Source organism: Rhipicephalus microplus, chromosome X (assembly GCF_043290135.1).
Source record: "Rhipicephalus microplus isolate Deutch F79 chromosome X, USDA_Rmic, whole genome shotgun sequence".
In the NCBI taxonomy this organism is placed as follows: domain Eukaryota; kingdom Metazoa; phylum Arthropoda; class Arachnida; order Ixodida; family Ixodidae; genus Rhipicephalus; species Rhipicephalus microplus.
In genome coordinates, this window is record NC_134710.1 from 346295720 (window position 1) to 346316146 (window position 20427).

A 20427-nucleotide genomic window follows, 5' to 3' on the forward strand; every position below is an offset into this window, starting at 1 on the left:
GACGTTGCTTTTATGGTTATCGCAGCCTCAGTGCCTAATAGAAGCCTTTGAAACCACCCAGAAGTCGAAATTCAGTTACGGGGCTCACTTTTCTGTTCGTTTCCCTCTGATAACTACTTCTCAGTTGTAATTCGAAAATTGTGCTCGATTGTACGGAGCCCTGAGAATTTTTCGAAACGGTGTCGTAATAGCGTAGTTAAACGCGTTTTATTATCGAAACCGTGACGACCACACCTTTCGCTCTTTGCTGCGCTTATTTTCGCAAGTATCCTCTCCCACGACGCTTTGCGCTGCTTGAAACACCGTCTACTTCCGTTTGCCGTGACTCTAGTCATCAACTCCATTAGTTGCGTGCTTGTTGGCGAACCATGGCTGCCGTATTCGTGCCAGTATGGAACCTGCGTGTCGCGCATACTTTCAAGAGATTGCCAACACGATGGACCTGTACAAGAACAGGTCATGCCCCGCACGTGTTACACGCGTACAGGCAACACGACGAACGAGAAGCGCGGACAGCTGTTGAAGACTGACCGGAAATGGTATGCTCTTGCTCGGCCAGTCACAGCACATTTGGCTCGGCACGTCAGTGATGAGACACGGTGCGTCATGTGGAGGTCCTAAAGGCTCGGAAAGGAGGAGGAATTGTTTCTTGGAATTCGCGGCGCGCCGGCCGCTCTATAGCGCTGCCACCTGTAGAATCATTCATCGCCATGGCATTCTTTACACGATGCGCGCATTTACTTCAAATGCTTGAAAAAAAAAAACATTGGAGGTAGTTCACGGGCATTTTAAGCCACTTCGGAGTACGTTACAGACGAGTGGAAGGTGCAGGGCAAGACGAACATAAAGAAGAAATCTTTACTCCCTGAACTTTGCCTCAGCCGCCGTCTTGCCGGACTCCCGCCTTCGCCGATCGAAATGCCCCAAGAACAGACCTTTGATGCATCGAGGAGAACGCTGACGGGTTGTGTGCAATACTGCCGAGAGCCACCGAACTTCGTTGGGGCCTCAGGAGAAGACTGGGAACACGGGGTACCTCACAGGAAGCAGTGGTATCACCGCTCCTTTTCAATATTGCTATGATGCGCCTTCCAAGCGAATTGGCCAGGGTGGAAGGCACACAACACGCAGTATATGCCGACGATATTACAATCTGGACCACTGAAGGGAGCCTTGGTGGAATGCAGGAATGCCTTCAGCAGGCCGCATCCATTGTCGAGGCGTATGCTAACGATTGTGGACTCCAATGTGCTCCAAACAAATCAGAGCTTCTGCACGTTAGAGCGAAGCCAAGGGATAAGTCAGCCATACACATCTCCTTGTCTGGGGTTCCCATCAGAGAGGTGGAGGAGCTCCGGATTCTGGGCCTGTTCATTCACCACAGACTCAGACCGGACTCCACTATAGCGAAACTCAAGAGAATAGGCGAACAGGTAGGGCGCATGATCCACCGCGTTTCCACCAAGCGGGGTGGTCTGTGGGGCAGGGACGCGCTTCGGCTCGCCCATGCCTTCGTGCCTAGCCGGATCCTCTACGCCGTCCCATACCTTCGCACTAACAAGCAAGAAGACGAAAGAATAGATGCCATCATTCGTAAGGCTACTAAACGAGCTCTGGATCTCCCGGCGGCCACTTCCAACGCCAAACTGAGGGCGTTAGGTGTGCTTAACTCCTACCAGGAGTTGCGGGAGGCCCACCTTATGAATCAATATACGCGGCTCGTGCAGACGGCTCCCGGGCACCGCCTGCTGAACCGCTTACATATACAGCACATTTGCACTGCAGAGGAGGCGGAGCGTATTCCGGAACTGTGGCGGCATATGCTCTCAGTCTCTCCAATCCCCTGTAACATGGATAAGCACACGCACGAAAGCAGAAGACAGGCGCGGGCTCGGACGCTTGAGAGGCAACACGGCTCCCGACCTGGTGTATTCTACGTAGATATAGCAGGGCCTTCGCCCACGGGATTTTACACGGCCTGTGTAGTTCACTGGGAAAAGCATGTCAATGGGCTCTCGTTCCGAGCACAAAATCCAGAGCGCGCTGAGGAAGTCGTGATAACGCTTGCTGCCGCGGACCCCAACTCGAAAGTTATCATCACGGACTCCCGGAAAGTATGTGCTCATTACTTGGTAGGAGAGATATCCCCCCTAGCCAGCCAAATTCTAAAACGAGCTTTCGCTGATCCAGCCCCGAAACGCATCGTATGGGCTCCTGGCCATCAGGGCTTACGAGGTAATGAGGCCGCTGACGCGGCCGCCCGAACGCTTACCCACCGGGCTCCTCACCTTGGCTCTTATGACTCGGAGGCCAATACACCGCTGCTGTGGTTCAAAGAAGTTCTGACCTATTATCGCGACACTCACCGCCTTTACCCGGCTCCTGCAAAGGGGCTGAATAAGGCGGAAGAGCGAACTCTAAGGCGCCTGCAGACAGGTACTCTACTCTGTCCTGCAATCCTAAAACATTTCGATGCGAACACAGATGGGTGGTGCCCACCCTGTGGGGAGACGTGTGATATCTTCCACCTGGTATGGGCATGTCCGAAAAGTCTCCACCTACCCCCTTCAGCTACACCTTCCCGAGAGGCATTGGAGACTGCCCTCCTCAACTGCTCATCACTAGAGTCTCAACGGGCTCTGGTGAGACGGGCGCGAGTAGGGGCCTCGTCATGCGGTGTCCCGGACTAAGGACGCCGACCATGTAGCGGGGTCATGCTTTGGTTCCGTACCTCTCTTTTTTATAATAAATGTTTTTCATCATCATCAGGAGAAGACTTCGATGTGTGGCTCATGAACTGTAAGCGGGTCAGGAAAAGCAACGGCTGGGACTCGAACATGCAACTCAGTCGTGCTCTACTTTTGATAAGTGACACAACCTTCATTTGGTACGAGAACCACGAAGACATGTTCACAACTTGGGAACTTTTTGAAGAACTGCAGAAGCGTTTCGGTGATTTTAATGTAAAGGAACACAAGGAGCAGACATTTGCTCAGATGGCATAGCTTTTTGTAGAGACATGTATGACATACTTAGAAGAAATTTTGAAACTCCGCAAGATAGTGAATGCCAGGTTTTCTGAAGAAGACAAGGTTGGACATGTCTTTAAGAGTATATCCGAAAACGTGTACAACTGCTTAACAGGAAAAGAGAGCCTAAACTCCGCGTCTGATGTGATGAAACACTCTTGCATCTTTCAATCAATGAAAATGCGATGGATCTTTCCACAATTCGACGTCCAGTCCAACGTCCCAACTGTGGCTAGTCTTGAAACAGTGGTGCCCAATGACCTTGCTTTTACTATACGGCAGACTGCCAGAGAAGAGCTGCTTAAGAGTCGGCAAACCTATTATCATCCCAACGATTTTCAGGATGTGTACGCAAGAGAACCAAAACCTGTGTGAACTCTGGCAACCCTTGCTCTATGGCAACCATCGGTCAATGCAGCAGATGCCAAGGCACAGGCAGGTTGAATTCTCACATCGCCCACCTCCCAATTACAAAGTTTTCGCCCGCTATGGTTACCCAACATCGCCTGGCCATGGTTTTCTTGAATAAAGGCATCAGTTTTTCATGCGTTCCGACAGGAGTGGTTTATCTGGGCAGCCACGAATACCTCAAACTCTCTGGTGTGCTACAACTAAGGCATCCCGGGCCACATCACAGGTTTTTGCGAGCACTGTTTATGCGACATCACAGGTTTTGCGTCACGGGGTCGTGACGTGGCCGACGACAGGAGACTTCGTGTTGGGATTTAACTGTTTATTTGGGCGAACCTGTGCCCGGTAAACGAAAAGTTCAATTACAGCAGCAGTCTCGCACAGATAGCAGTCTCGGACAAATAGCGGCGAACGGAGCGTCGGCCTTCGATCAACAACTGACAAGCGGCGAAGCGCGTCGGCATTTGTACTCTTGCCGTCGAATGTTCTAGCGTTATCGCTGGTGGTGGCGTAGGTTCCAGAAATATCTGCACCATTCGCACAGTGGGCGTGATCTCATCAAAATGATCTACTACAGTCCGGAACCTTCTCGAAAACTGCAGGCATGGTTTGCGCTGAGAATCGTGTGGTGTTTTGGGACGATAACAAAAACTTGGGAAATGGAACGTGGCATTGCCCCCCTCTGAAAAAAGGCATCGTCCCGATGCTTTAACTAAAGATGAAGGTACAATAATAATGCAAGAAAGTACAATGAATAAATTACGATACAACAATAATACAAAAAAAACACTGTTTCAGTTTGTTAACGCGCATAAAACGGCTTGAGGCGCGCGACATGGACGACTTCAAGTCCTGATCGGCGTCGTTGAGAGTTCATGATGCCGTCGGGGACAATCTCGTAATCAAGTGGGCCGAGACGTTGAACCACCCTGTACGGTCCGAAGTACTGTCGCAGAAGCTTTTAATTTAGTCCACGTCGGCGTATCGGCGTCCACACCCAAACACGTCACCGGGCTGGTATTCCATGATGCGTCGTCGAAGGTTGTAACGGTGGCTGTCGGTCGTCTGTTGATTCTTGATACGGAGACGCGCAAGTTGTCGGGCTTCTTCGGCGCGTAGAAGGTACTCGCTCACATCGAGGTTTTCTTCGTCGGTGACGTTGGGTAACATGGCATCGAGCGTCGTTGGCGGGCTCCGTCCGTAGACGAATTTGTATGGAGATATCTGCGTCGTCTCCTGCACCACCATGTTGTATGCGAAGGTCACATACGGAAGAATGGTGCCCCACGTCTTGTGTTCGACATCGACGTACATTGACAGCATGTCGGCGATCGTCTTGTTAAGCCGCTCGGTGCGGCCGTTGGTCTGTGGGTGGTACGCTGTCGCCCGGCGGTGGTTTGTTTGGCTGTATGCCAAGATCGCTTGAGTTAAGTCGGCAGTGAATGCCGTTCCTCTGTCGGTGATAAGGACCTCCGGGGCGCCGTGACGTAGGACGATATTTTCGACGAAGAACTTAGCTATCTCGGATGCACTGCCTTTTGGCAGGGTTTTTGTCTCGGCGTAGCGGGTGAGGTAGTCGGTAGCTACCAAGATCCACTTGTTTCCGAAAGCCGACGTCGGGAACGGCCCCAGTAGGTCCATACCAATCTGCTGGAAAGGTCGGCAAGGTAGATCAATTGACTGCAGAAGTCCCGCCGGCCTTGTCGGCGGTGTCTTGCGTCGCTGACAGTCCCGGCATGTCCTCACATAACGAGTGACGTCGGTGGTAAGACGTGGCCAGTAGTACCTTTCTTGTATCCTCTCGAGCGTGCGAGAAACACTGAGGTGCCCTGCCGACGGATCGTCGTGCAGGGCCTGCAGGAGTTCTGGTCGCAGAGCTGAAGGCACCACAAGGAGGTACTTTGCTCGAAGCGGTGAAAAGTTTTTCTTTTGTAGAAGACCGTTTCGTAGAAGAACGACGCAAGTGCGCACTTGAATAGCTTCGGGACTTCGGCGGTCCTGCATTCGAGGTATTCTATTAGGGCCTTAAGTTCCGGGTCGGCCCGCTGTCGTTCAGCGAAGTCGTCGGTAGTTATCGTTCCCAAGAAGTAGTCGTCATCCGGGTCGTCGGGTAGTGGTTGGTAGACAGGCACACGAGAGAGACAGTCGGCGTCGGAGTGTTTTTGCCTGACTTGTAAATGACAGTAATGTCATATTCTTGAAGTCTCAGGCTCCATCGTGCGAGGCCACCTGACGGGTCCTTCAAGGTGGCTAGCCAACACAAGGCGTGGTGGTCGCTCACAACTTTGAAGGGCCTTCCATAGAGGTAGGGGCGAAATTACGACGTAGCCCAGATGATGGCGAGGCACTCCTTTTCTGTTGTGGAATAATTTGCTTCTGCTTTGGATAGCGATCGGCTGGCGTAACTAATAACCCTTTCAAGTCCGTCAGTCCTCTGCACAAGAACGGCGCCAAGATCTACGCTGCTTGCGTCAGTATGTATTTCTGTCTCGGCGAATTCGTCGAAATGGGCGAGTAACGGAGGCGTCTGGAGGCGATGTTTAGGCTCCTGGAAAGCGTGTTCCTGTGGCGTTTCCCACTTGAACTCCACGTCGGCCTTGGTAAGGTTAGTGAGAGGATCGGCGATGCGGGCGAAGTTTTTCACGAACCGCCTATAATAGGCGCACAGGCCCAGAAATCGGCGCACGGCTTTCTTGTCAGTGGGCGGCGGGAAGTCGGCGATGGCGGCTGTTTTCCGTGGATCGGGACGAACTCCAGACTTGCTGATAACGTGCCCCAGAAACAAGAGCTCCTCATACGCAAATCTGCACTTTTCTGGCTTCAGTGTTAGTCCGGAAGTCTTGATGGCTTGAAGTACAGCTTCAAGGCACCGAAGATGCTCGTCGAAACTCGAGGAAAACACGACGACGTCGTCCAAGTACACAAGGGAAGTCTGCCACTTCAATCCTGCCAGTACTGTATCCATAACGCGTTGAAAAGTTGCAGGCGCTGAGCAAAGGCCGAAGGGCATCACCTTAAACTCGAAGAGGCCGTCCGGTGTTATAAACGCCGTCTCATCTCGGTCTCTTTCGTCGACTTCGATTTGCCAATAGCCAGTCTTGAGGTCCATTGACGAAAAGTACTTGGCGTTATGGAGCCGATCAATTGCGTCGTCGATTCGTGGGAAAAGATACACGTCCTTTCTTGAGATTTTGTTCAGGCGGCGATAATCGACGCAGAAATGCAGGGTCCCATCCTTTTTCTTTACTAACACCACGGGGAATGCCCATGGACTCTTGGACGGCTGGATAATGTCATCCCGCAGCATTTCATCAACTTGTCTCTTCATGGCCTCACGTTCTCGCGTCGAAACCCTGTACGGACTCTGACGAAAGGGTCTGGCATTTTCTTCGGTTATGATGCGATGTTTCATTATTGGGGTCTGCCGAATTTTCGATGACGACGAAAAGCAATCTTCGTATTGCAGGAGCAGGGCCTTGAGCTGTTCTTGCTTATTGTTCGGAAGTCTGGGATTGACGTCGAAAGCTATGGGAAAGGCTTGGTCCCTCCGAGCAGTTCCGCAGAATCGGCGAGGGTGAAAGCACTGGTGGCTTCGACAATTTCTTCGATGTATGCGACCGTTGTTCCTTTGTTCACATGTTTGTACTCATTGCTGAAATTCGTGAACATAACCATAGTTTTGCCTCCCCGCAGCTCTGCAATTCCTCTTGCGACGCAAATATTTCGGGTGACCAACAGATGCTGACTGCCTTCAACGACGCCTTCCAAGTCAGGTGATTTAGGAGCGCCGACTGAAATAATGACGCTTGAGCGAGGCGGAATGGTGACTTTTCCTTCCAGCACATTTAAAGCATGGTGTCCTGACGGCGTGAGCGGCGGTAGTGCTTCTTCTGTGGATAATGTTATCGACTTTGTTTTTAGGTTGATGACAGTACCATAGAGGCATAAGAAGTCCATGCCAAGGATGAGATCTCTCGAGCAACGCTGTAGGACTACGAAGTCTGTAGGATAAATACGGTCGTTAATGGTGTCTCTCGCTGTGCAGATTCCTGCAGGCGTTACGAGATGACCTCCGGCTGTGCGGATTTCAGGGCCTTTCCAAACTGTCCTAACTTTCTTTGACTTCGCGGCGAAAGACCCACTGATGACAGAATAGTCGGCTCCAGTATCGACGAGAGCGGTCACACTGTGGCCGTCGATAAGAACGTCGAGGTCGCTAGTTCGCCGTCTCGCATTACAGTTAGGGCGTGGCGTCGGGTCACGGCTGCGTCGGCTTCTTCCGCTGCTTCCATGTTGCGTCGTCAGGCCACCTTCGGTAAGTGAGCTTTCGCGGTCAGGGCTTTGCCTGGATGGCGTTGTGTTCGGAAAGCTCCGTCGCGGCGTCATCGTCGTCGGAGGATCTTCGGTAGTTCGTCGCACAGCAACCGCACCTCCACCGGTTGCTGCCCTAAGTTTCCCGGATACAGGCTAGGAGACTGGCCCGGCGTTGGGCCAGAGTACTGCCGGTGGTGCGGTGACGTGCGGCGGCTGGGTGGGCGACGGCGAACGCGAAGGACTTCGTGGTGTTCACCGAGTTCCTGTTAGGTAGTCGGCGATGTCACGTGGTCGTTCTCCTGGCTGTGGACGCGGTGCATTGACGGCGAAGCCAAGCAGTCCCATCTGTCGGTACTGGCAACGGCGGTATGTGTGTCCGGCATCGCCGCAGTGGTAGCAGAGCGATGGTCAGGGGTGCGCCAGACGTCAGTCTTCCTCGGTGCACTGCGCTGGGCCTCTGGCGAACGGTATGACGTCGGTGGGGGTGGTGGCGGCAGTGGCGTCTGTCGACGGAAGTGCGATAGGGCGGTGTTTTGGCGTGGACGGGGAGGAGCGTTGTGGCGCAGTGCAGTGGCATAGCTCATAGCTTCCGGCTCGGGCAGCGGTGCGTTGGGAATTTGAAGCGATTTCCGAACTTCTTCTCGCACAATGTCGGTGATTGAATCCACTTGAGGCTGCGCAGAAGGCAACAGCTTGCGCAGCTCTTCCCGCACGATCGCTCGAATCGTTTCACGCAGGTCTCCGGAGTTACTAGCTTGAGCAGCAGCGCAGTCTACAGTCAGGTGACGATTATACTGCCTGGTGCGCATGTCCAGGGTCTTTTCGATAGTGGTCGCTTCGGCTACAAATTCTTGGACGGTTTTCGGTGGGTTTCTCATCAGTCCCGCGAAGAGCTCCTGTTTGACCCCTCGCATGAGGAAACGAACTTTTTTCTCCCCAGGCATGTCTGGATCAGCGTGACGGAATAGTCGGGTCATTTCTTCTGTGAAAATGGCGACATTTTCATGTGGTAGCTGAACCCGAGTCTTTAATAAAGCAGCGGCCCTCTCTTTGCGAGCGACGCTCGCGAACGTTTGCAGGAATTTGCCGCAGAAAACATCCCACGTTCGGAGTGTGGACTCCCGATTTTTGAGCCAGATCCTTGCGGTGTCTTCCAAATAGAAGAACACACGACGCAGCTTTTCGTCATGGCCCCAATGGTTGAGGGCGGCCACACGGTCGTATGTTTCTAGCCAGGACTCCGGGTCTCCGAACGATGACCCATGAAAAATTGGTTGTTCCCTGGGTTGATGGATGACCATCGTGGGCTGGGACGCTGCGGTTGTCATTGTCGCTGAAGTCGCGGTCATGGCCTTGGTCTTCCGCGCCTTGTCTTGTAGAAGCCCGTACTCCGGTGGTAGCCCTTGCTGCCGGCGGTTTGTTCGCTGCTCCTGGTTGGCGTCGGTGTCTTCTCCGTGACGTGGGCTGGGCTCACGGCTTGACGGGGGCGTCCGGTACATGAACGAAGCAGTACCTCCACCAGATGTCATGGGGTCGTGGCGTGGCCGACGACAGGAGGCTTCGTGTTGGGATTCAACTGTTTTTTGAGTGAACCTGTGCCCGGTAAACGGAAAGTCCAATTACAGCAGCAGTCTCGCACAGATAGCAGTCTCGGACTGATAACGGCGAACGGAGCGTCGGCCCTTGATCAACAACTGACAAGCGGCGAAGCGCGTCGGCATATATACTCTTGCCGTCGGATGTTCTAGCGTTATTGCTGGCAGTGGCGTAGGTTCCAGAACAATCTGTACCGTTCGCACAGTGGGCGTGATTTTATCAAAATGATCTACTACAGTCCGGAACCTTCTCGAAAACTGCAGGCGCGGTTTGCGCTGAGAATCGTGTGGTGTTTAACTTGGGAAATGGAACGTGGCAATATCAGGGGCAGCCTTTGTACACGTCCCACCAACCTTTCACCAATCACTCTCCTTGTCACGGAAAAATTGCGCACCAGGCGGGTCATGCTACCTCACGCTGGCATCTGATGGAGGTTTGACGCTACCACTAGTCCACGTGCTTCATGATCATCATCGCCATGGTGACGCACACGGACACCGCCGCCGGAAAATTAGCCGGTGCAGCCTACGGGGATGAGGCTGCGAGATACCAGGGACTATCTAGAGATATACCCCCGACCGCGTTTATGTTGAAGAACCCAGTACATATATTTGTTGATGGCGTAGCTACTATGGTACCTGTGGATAAAGCTGCAACAGCCTCAGTGATGAATGTAAACTTTAAGAGCCTGCTCAGGCCTAAAGTGATGTTTTCCAAGAGCCACGGTGTGACATTTCGTGGTGTAAGTGGCGACAATTTGCGTTCAGTTGGATATTGTACTGTGGACGTCCAGTTGTGTGGCAAGGTGTTTTCACAGAATTTGTGGTTATTCTGCAGTCCAAACATGACGTTATCTAGGGTATGGACTTCTTGCGTAAAGTGGGGTATAGTGAACTAGAATATGATCTAGTGGCACGAACGGCAAGCCACGGCTGCTGTTTCGGCGGTCCAAAACGACACGGATGGCCGCTAGAATTTTTGCCTGCACCACTGCGCCCTTTCATGTCATGTGCACGAGGCGAGCGCATGCCGGCAGCGTCTTCTCTGGATGGCACGGGCAGCGCGAGAGTGAATGAGCGCGTGTGCGTGAGTATGCGTGTGAGTTTTGCACGTTGAGCCACCACCACCCCAAGAAACTTCATCATGGCCTGGAAGCGCTGCCGCATATGTCAACGGCCTGACGGCGCTGGTTGCGTTGTGCGCAGTAGTGGCACACAATGCAACCGACGCCGGCCTTCTTAGGCACGTTCGCATTGGCGTTTCAGTCTCTGCTGCATTACTGCACTTTGACGAGAAACAACGAATGTTGCATCGTTCTCTGTGCGCGTCATGTTCCTCGGAGTTGTGATGTGTGCTGCTTGATTGATTGATTTGTGGGGTTTAACGTCCCAAAACCACTATATGATTATGAGAGACGCCGTAGTAGAGGGCTCCGGAAATTTTGACCACCTGGGGTTCTTTAACGTGCGCCCAAATCTGAGCACACGGGCCTACAACATTTCCGCTTCCATCGGAAATGCAGCCGCCGCAGCCGGGAATCGAACCCGCGACCTGCGGGTCAGCAACCGAGTACCTTAGCCACTAGACCACCGCGGCGGGGATGTGTGCTGCTTGTGGTTGTGCTCGTGTTCGTTGGTGAGTGACCAGATTGCGAGCAGCCGTAGTGCCAAGGAAGTGTTCTGTCCACATTTCTGTGGAAACCGTGAAGCTGAGCCGCGAGTGTATGTATTTGTTTTTCCGACTCACCAAGGCGCGTGGATGACATAAATACAGGCTATCCTAAGGGATACTGTCAGCCTAGCAAAACATGAAAAAGTAAATATGCTGCTTTTCTTTCGTTTTCTGCGTTGTGTTACATCTAGCACCACGCTATTTCATGTCACTTTTATCCCATGCGCGTGTTTCGAAGTACACGTTAAGGCAATTATCATAAACGGGAAGCATAATGCTGTCACTTTTTTGTCATTCGCAGATGTTCGAAATAATTTTTAGCACGGGTGATATAGAAGAGAGGTCCAGCGACGGTCAAGTGTGTGGACACTAAACAGTACCATGGAGCTTGCAGTTTTGCCAGGTAGCATGAAACTTCCATTATTTATTGTATTTACGCGCATAATTTGCACTTTCGCCTAATTTGCACAACCCAAATATTTTACCAGCTTTTCGGGGAAAAATATTTATTCGAATATTTCGCGCTCCCCGACCCACCCGAGTCAGGTCGCTGGCGTGCGCACCTTTGAAATTTTTGGTGAATGTTTCAATGCTTCGGTCGGGTGCGTGCCTCGCCGAGCAGAAGAGCCCAGTCGAAAGGTCTGTTCGATGCGCCTGCACCATGTGAACCAGTTCACGAGGTGCTGCACATCGCCATTCGTTTCAGCGGTACAGCATTGACGACTTCTGAACCCTGCAATTCATTTCAAAAGGTGCAGAAGAGGTGCAGCACTGGTTCACAATTTTCCTGCTCCTACTACGCTGACGGTGCCGGCTTGGTGCAGCCACGCGTGCAGCTAAGGTTAGCACCTCATAACCTGTCCGCATGTGCGATTCGCCATCGATCAGTGTATGCAGAATTGTGGAAAATAAGCGAAAAGAAATAAGGCCTGCACCTTGTCGGCACATCGTCATTCGCTTCGGGTGTCGTGCTGTGCCTGCACCGCTGAACTCACCATGCACAATTTCTGAACTTCGCGTGCACAGCCGTGAACCAGTTCTGACTGGTGCAGATCAATCGAACGAACCAGAGAGGCTGCGTGTGTCACGTTTCTTCTCCCGAAGTCTTCCCCCGAAGTCTTCCCCCGAACTAGGATCCCTAGAATGCCGCACCCGAACACAAACCTGTTGACGGCTCCCTGAAACTGCTGGAGCGTTTGCCTCCCCATGTCTCAACCCCTGTACCACCGCAATAATGGCAAGAATGCACGCTCGCGTCACGGCACGGACGACTTCCTGCATCGGAGTCATGCGAGAGTCTGCTAGACCAACTGTTTACTTTGTTCTCCGTGTCGGCGCTGCAACGAAGTTCACTTGGTCAATTTCTAAAGTTTAGGTTTTGCCATCCTGCCGCCGTGGTTTGGCGGTTCCCTTGCGATGTGCTGCAAAAATTATATATATTGTGAAATTGCAACTTGCTGTTGTAAACTGCGCCGAAGAAAACGGGAAGCGTGGTGCTGCGAAGCATAGAGTTTACCAAAATTAACTAGAGGGGAATCTGGCGCTGCGATCGTTCAGCGATGATGGAAAAGATGGGTAGTACTATAGTGTACTAGAATATGGGATAGTGTGTTCACGGAGGAGCCATGACTGACGCAGTTGGTATCGACAGCCGCGAGATGCGCCAGCTTAGCATAAGCTGTCACCTCACGCTTTGTCTTTTATGCACTTCTGTGCTTTGATATTAGTAATAGCAGGGGTTTAACGTCCCAAAACCACCATTCGATTATGAAAGACGCAGTAGAGGAGTGCTCCTGAAATTCGACCACCTGGGGTGCTTTAACGTGCACCTAAATCTAGGTACACGCACCTCAGTATTTGCGCCTCCACCGAAAATGCAGCCGCCGCAGACGCGATTCAATCCCGTGATAGGCGCTTGCATACGTATTTGCTGACACGTCCACGAAAAGCTTTCTAATGGGTTGGTTTGTAGTACATTCAAAACAAAACAAAACGTCAAAGCCGCAACACACGGTCCAAATGCAGGTATTAATAAACGACGGTGAAGCAGTCATTCCTGGAAAAAACTGCCTGCAGTTTTTAAAGCTCGGTTGGTGAATGAATAAAAAGATTAGCAAGATTGAGGTATCGAAGGAGCATCTACAAAACTGAAAGTTTCTTTTTATATTACTGCTATATCGAATCGTAGTCTGCACACCGCGACAGTTTCGACTTCCTTCGCTACGCGCGCGGCACCGTTCTTGTCAATAGTGTCGCAGTTCAACGTAAGCAGTGCACCGAGACGTTGAGTCCGAGAACCAACGGCGTGTGTTTTTATGCAGGAGCCAAGAGCAGGCGAGCAAAACAAAAGCACGTCGTCTTCTTCAGTCCCCCTTTTCACGAGGCTGTTGGTGCGCACATCGTCTTCGTTCTTTGTTTTGGGCGCGGCATTTGCCTCCCCTTAAAAGAGCATCGCCCCGATGCTATAGCTGAGACAGTAATTTGCGCAAGAAGTCACTTTGTAGAAGCGACGCGGTGCCTCGCAGAGTCACTCGCTGACGTATGGCTTAATGCGCACTACGTGCACAAGCTCAGGTCGGTGCTGGCGACGCCTTGAACAGTTTGGGCTATCCGGGACGACTTCATAGGTAACATCACTTAGTCTTCGCAGCACTCAATAAGGTCCGAAGTACCTTCTGAGCAACTTTTCGGATAGTCCCGGTCTTCGTAAAGGCGTCCACACCCATACCCTGTCCCGGGTTTCGTACGTTACAGGTGTATGACGTTGGTTATAGCGGCCTGCGTCGTACTCTTGCTGTTGGTATATTCGCAGACGTGCGAGCTGCCTGGCTTCCTCTGCGCGTTGAGTAAACGCGTCAGCACTCGTTTCATTGTCATCGCATTCGTGTGGCAGCATCGCGTCCAGCATCGTTCTTACTTCTCGTCCATGAACAAGGCTGAATGGGGTCATCCGTGTGGTTTCTTGTTTCGCAGTATTGTATGCGAACGTTATGTAAGGGAGAATCTCGTCCCAGTTTTTGTGTTCGATGTCCACATACATTGAAAGCATGTCTTCTAGAGTTTTGTTGCGATGAATAGTACCGCTGAGCACCAACACATGATCTAAAAGCGCGGCCGTGAATGCGGTACCGCGATTTGTTATAACGATCGATGGAGCACCGTGTCTCAGCACAATGTTCTCTATGAAGAACCGGGCTACCTCCTCTGCTGTGCCTCTCTGGATGGCTTTTGTCTCGGCGCGGCAATAGTTGCATCATGCAATTTTAAATATGTTGCCAAGTGCGGGCTATGCAGTTGGCCTTAGAATAGAAAAGGAGCTAATGCGGAGCCAGTTTAAAGCGAGCAGGTGCTGGATACCTAACTTTATGAAGAAGAAAAGCTTTTCTCTTCGAAGGCGAACGGGCATATGCGAAAAGTTTCGAGAGAAGTACGATGAAAAGCTTCACAGTTTTCAGAGGTTCGTCCTGAACTTGCGGCACAACAACGGCTATCTGCTTGGGCAAATCGGGAATGCCGATCAAAGCCTCTTTACTTGGACATGCCTAGCACCACAACCGTCTAAAAGAAGGGGGTGAAGCAAGTTGGCGTGCTGACGTCGGTTCACGGTAAAACTGCAGTGACGGCAATGCTCTGTCACATGTCAGATGAGCACAAGCTTCCCCCGTACCTCATATAAATGGAAAACGATCCCGAAAGCAGTCGTTTTTTGGAGTGGTATGATCGTGGGGGCCACTGAGAAAAATGGGTGCGCGTTGCAATCGATGTCTTACTTTTTTTTTTCGTCGTCGAAACCGGGTGCGCATTACAATCGAGGGCGTGGTAGAATCGAGTAAATACGGTATTATTCAGATCAACTCCCACAACGTTGCCAGCAAAAAATTGATGCATAATGTTGCCCACTAAAAGTGTGGCAGCTTGGGCTAGTTGGTATGGCATGATGATAGTTATAGCGCGAGAACAAAACGACGACACAGAGACAAGCGCTCGTGTCTTTCGTGTCCTACTTGTGTCTGTGTCATCGTTTTGTTCTCGCGCTATAACTATCGTCATGCCCACTAAAGAGTAGCCCTCGTCTTGCGCACGTGCGAGAAATCTGGGGAGTTTGCGTCGTGTTGCTTAGGTACAATTGAACAAGACGATATTTTGTGCATTTGTCTCTAGATTCATAGGCGCTGGTGTGTTGCTCTTTCAAGCTCGCGCCCCACTGTTCTCTGGCGTTGCTCGGGCGAAGTTTTTTTTTTTTTTTTTGCACTGTGCATTGTCTTTAGGAATCGTACAGCTCTCTTGTAGTCAATGTAGCACGCAAATCACTGCCCGTAGCCATTTCGTCAACATCGGCGTGACTGCACTACTTGCTCGATCGACAGACGTAGCGAGCTGCAGTGCGCTGCCTTGCCACAAAAGGCCGCAGCAGTCAATTGTTTAGTTGTCCTCTGCGCGGTTGATCGCTATCTATTATGTTATGGCCAGAAATACCTTTCATATCAGACAGCGTGACATAATAAAGAGCTATGCTGCCGGGATTCAAGAACACTTTCCCAGAGGCTTCCGATGTAGATTAGGCATTAAAGTGCTGAATTCTTTGCACCTGTTATAGCATCATGAAAAATTGTGTAACTTGCTCCGAGTGATCCTTTATTCACCCTGATATACCTTTGTTCTCCGTAGCGCCTTTGATACATCTTTGTTCTTCGTAGCGCACGTACAATGGCAGTGAGGCTGAAATTGCGAATTTCAGTTTAGTAAATTTGTATTTACTAGGTGCTTCTCCGCAGGACATGTGCACGGCTGTGAAGCCGAACGTTTGAATGCCAGTTGGGTCAATTTGTAATTGACTCACCTCGTGCTTCTCCGCAGCACACGTGCATAGCAGCAAAACCGAACTTGTTAATGCATTGCATTGTTTGTTTTTCTTGCAGGCATAGAGGTGAGCGTTCCAAGTTAAAAACAGTGCGTATTTTCCTTTATGGTAATGAAACGACTTAAATTTTTCTTGAATCATGTGTAGGCATTTGTCATTGACTTGCCACCAAAATCCTAAACTGTCATAATACGGAAGAACACGTCATCTTTTGGTGCTCTCTACACACTGCTGTACCAGGGAATCGACATGGGGGCTGGCCCTCATGCGAATACATACTGGGCGACAGAAGTGTCATGGGATGAATCTGCAAGCAACTAATCAGTCAAGCTGACATCCTCAAAGCCCAGAGATTGGAATCATGCATTGACCCAAATTTACTGACACACTCACTGCTACGCTCCACAGTGTACTGAGACAGGTGCCCCTGGAGTGTAGTGGAGCCAACACTTACACATATTATGTACGAGTGTTCATTTCCCAGCAAAGTGAACTCAATATCGACCAACACAATACCACATCGGTCGTTAGAAATGCCATTTTCTGAGAAGGCCTTAAAGAGCCTAGTGGTTGCCTTGGACCAGGCTCCATTAAGCGGGTAGTCGATGCAGCTCTAAGAGCCCTTTGCTTTGAAGAATGCTTCAGCTATTAAAATGTTCCCTCTTTTCTTGCTACAGCCCAACATATGCAAGGTTGTTTGGACAACTCGCTTTGTTAACATCTGTACCTTCTGCCAGCACGGTGCAATGGCTTCTCAACTTTGCGGGTGGTGGCGTACCTTCTTAAGCAGGCTGTCTGCAACTGAAATGAGGAGTGTGGCAGCTTGGGCTAGTTGGTATGGCATAACGATAGTTATAGCTTGAGAACAAAACGACGACACAGAGACAAGAAGGCTCGTAGCGCTCGTGTCCTTGTCTCTGTGTCGTCGTTTTGTTCTCGCGCTATAACTATAGTTTTAAAATGAGGAGTAGCTCGATATGGCCAGCACCAGTCAGCCTTTCAGCTTGATGCTCAAAGGCTTCAGAAGTACAACGTGGGCAAGCTTTTCCCAGTGTGTCTGAGGCACATTGTGGCAATAGCTCGTTTGAGGTGGCAGGCCACTCAAAAACAAAAACATTTTTAAGGGCAGGTAGCATTGAAATAACTTTTTCCTCAAAACCAGCATGCCTTATTTAATTTACCCAGCTATTTACAGTGCAAAATATTGAATATTTATTGATTGTGAGGTATTCTTTGTCAAAAATTGCATTAAAAGTGCTAGCCATGCCAGCTGTGATAAGTGACTAATGGTGGCTTTATTCAGTAAAGCTATGACATTTGTGTAACTAATGGCTGGAGCTATGCATTGAACTAGAATAAATATTATGCAGCCAATATCAAGGAAGTAATGCTAAAAAAACCAAAGAAACAGGGAAAAAGAGCTAATTTAGACTGAACCTGTTGGAGAATTCAGCTGTGAACTGAGAAATATTCGATGGATTCTTTTATTCTAGTTTACTGCACAGATATATATGTTGTAAATCAGTGCGCCAAATTTCAGTTCAAAGTATACACTGAGAAATACGATATGAAAGTTTGGGTAGTACAACATTTGGAGCAAATTGTCACTTTCAGAAAAACGTAAACAAAGATTTCCGAGATTGTAAAAAGGGTCACAATCTTCGCATGCAGGCCTAAAATGCACCAGATTCATAGCTGGACCCTTCTGCGGAAGCATTATTTTCTCCTTTTGTTCGGGTGGCTGCCCGTCTTTTCTTCTTAGCCTGTTTTGTCCCATTCGCTGACTTGCATTTAGCAATCTGCATGCGCAGGTGATCCCTGGCGATGCAAGCTTTCGTCGTGTGGTACCCTGGTTCTATGCCAGCTTGCCTCAGGATATCTAGGGTGCTCACACTACCATTATTAAAGTGTGCCACAGCATCATGCAAGGCAAACATATTACTGTAGGCAAGCTTACGTAGACCTCTTTGGGTGCCCGCTGCCATATTAGACCACTAAACACTCATTAGCATTTTGAGTCTTTCCATGAAGGCTCTTCATCAGAAGTTCATCAGAGCACAGATCACTGTAGACAATTTTCACATTGTTGAGCACATCATTTGGAAGTCCTCCTTTGTGTACATATTTCCCTTGGCCGAGTGCTTCGACCCTTGCGTATCCGCACCAGCTTTTCGGTCCAAGTGGACACAGGTTATGTCTCGGCTGCTTGTCGGTAGAGCTGCACTGAAAGACTTGTAAGGGTAGCCTTTTTCATTGCAGAAAGGCTCTCCACATTAGCCCTTATGGCGATGCCATAGTAGTTTCGCAGGTGGTCAATGAGGGGATCGGTGAGCTTTCCCTTACCACCGAGTAAACGCACTGTCTTCTTCAGTTTTCTGAGGCCGCAGCTAACACGCTCCTGGACATGCCCAATACATTCCAGTTTTTGCACACTGTCCTTTCCATACAGGTCTTTGACAGCGGCATAGCTCTTGGAATCACCATCGCCGTAGTACTGCAGGTACTTAAAATATCTTTTGCCTTTCGACCTTTCAAATATTCAGTATAGACCAACCGTCTCCATACTGCCAGCACTTCCTTCATGGTTTGCCTTCCATTCCTGGGACGAAGCACTATCTTGCCTCAACTTGCTTTTGGTTTTACAAGACTTACACGAACTAGAAAGGGCCTCAACATTAATAACCTTTGCCGTGTCAACAGAAATCACAGACACACAACCGTTCAAAGATGAATGGCCTCGCTTCTGCCACGTGCCATCACCTGAAACACCACACTCGGCACTCCCCACAACACGACGAACTTCCACAGCAGCATCAGTCATCGACTTCGACGCCACTTCTCCTGCCGCTGCAGAAAGCAGAGATGACAATTTGTCGTAGACGGAGTGACGTGCAGGAGCAGGCATGTTTAGCACTTTGGAAAAAGTTTTCGCACCAGCGTGCCCTTTTCCTAACTGGCGCATCGTGTAAACCAGACGTAAATTATTCTCATTGGCACGACCCACCTTTCTCGACGTATGAAATGGGCGCTTGAACCCACAGTCGGTACACAGGACCGCACAGGCCGAGCATATCCTTCGGTGAGAGCGTTCCTCGAGCTTCAGGGTTGTGTTCATGCATTCGAAACATGCTAGCAATGAAAACACTGAAGAAAGAATACCAATGTCCATTATCCTGTTCCCTTGGAGCGCAGAATTCTCTAGTGGAGCCGGGTACGTCTTGTTTATGTCCCCACGCTTCTTCGCGGTCGCCGAAATACTGGCGTATGTGTCAGTAGGCAGCCTCGTCGTCATGTAGCGATTTCCAGCAAATTTGCGCTTCCTCGTCTTCTGTGTTCTGCACTGCCCCATGCTGGTCATAATATAGTCCAGGTGGCCTAAGGATACAGCCCTAGTAGCGTTGACACGTGGAACAAATGCAGAACGAAGCCTGACCTAGCCTGACCAAGGCAAACAACAAAAATTCCAACGAGGGTATAAAAAAGATCTTTGATGTCAATCGATAAAGCCTGATAGCACATGTCAGTGAAAGTGTCAAAGACGTCCAAAACCTGGTCTGATTTAGTCATGATAAAAGGGTCATTTATCTCTAAAAGCTCGAGATTACGCTGATTCACATTTATAGACAATGGTCCAAAAAGGTACATTGACCTTGTGCATTTCTGTACTGAAAAGGAAATATAAAAAATGTTTTTTCCTCTTATCGATTGCCTTAACCAAATTTGTAAGTTTAAGCTTGTCACACAGTCTTTTTGCATTAGACTTCCGTTTACTCAATGAAACATCGGAGTGAGAATAGACTTGAAATCGCTTCTCATGACTTTGATTCAAATATTTTTGCTCAGTAAAACCATAAAACCACCTTCCTTATTGGCCAGAAAAATGTGGATGGAGTGGCCACGTAGAAAAGAAGCCGCTCATTAAACGGTTGGGTTGGGATTAAAGTTCTTGCAGCTGTTAAAAATGTTTACACCTTCTGAAAGACAACGTGCACTATCATCGGTAGAGGCTTCATGCGAAATATTACGTAAAAAAGAAAGCTGTGCTGGCCTTGAATCCCTGAGTGCCACCGCAAACTTTTGTCTACGGGAAGGAGCACAGGTTACGCTGGCTGACAAAGTTACTTCACCGATGATGTGCGCATTGCATTGTGACTCTTACCTGTATGGGGTAAACTAGGTCCTCAGTCTTCTCACAACGGTGTCAATATACACGCTATTTCCCAATAATCATTGTAAAAAATTCAGCGCTCATTGTCGCCAACTGTGTTCGGTCCATTGAGTCTTTCTACACTGTAGTGCACAAAAACTCTTAATATTGTTTCACGAGTGCATTCAAAGACGAAAACCTTCGCCAAAGTCTTTGAGTCTCACCATTCTTGTTATAAAAGTGCATAGTCATCTCTTTCGAGTGAATGTGTGGTAAAACAAACACCTTTAACTCTCATACACCCTTCTGTGATCAGCATCTGCAAAGAGCTTCCGAGGTTATGTTAGCTGCACGTAAGAAGGAAAACTTTTATCAGCACCTTTTAATTTAAAATAATT

The 20427-nt window shown here is 49.8% G+C and overlaps 1 protein-coding gene across 1 annotated transcript; it reads left to right on the forward strand.

Moving 5' to 3' along the window:
* The first annotated feature begins 1082 nt into the window (after positions 1-1082).
* On the forward strand, positions 1083-2690 carry LOC142775345 (uncharacterized). Its single transcript, XM_075876708.1, has one exon. The coding sequence runs from the start codon at positions 1083-1085 to the stop codon at positions 2688-2690; it is 1608 nt and encodes a 535-aa protein (XP_075732823.1).
* The last annotated feature ends 17737 nt before the right edge of the window (positions 2691-20427 follow it).

Bases quoted from the DNA above. Each gene is read 5' to 3' on its own strand.
- LOC142775345 (XM_075876708.1), top strand. From the start codon at position 1,083: ATGCGCCTTCCAAGCGAATTGGCCAGGGTGGAAGGCACACAACACGCA.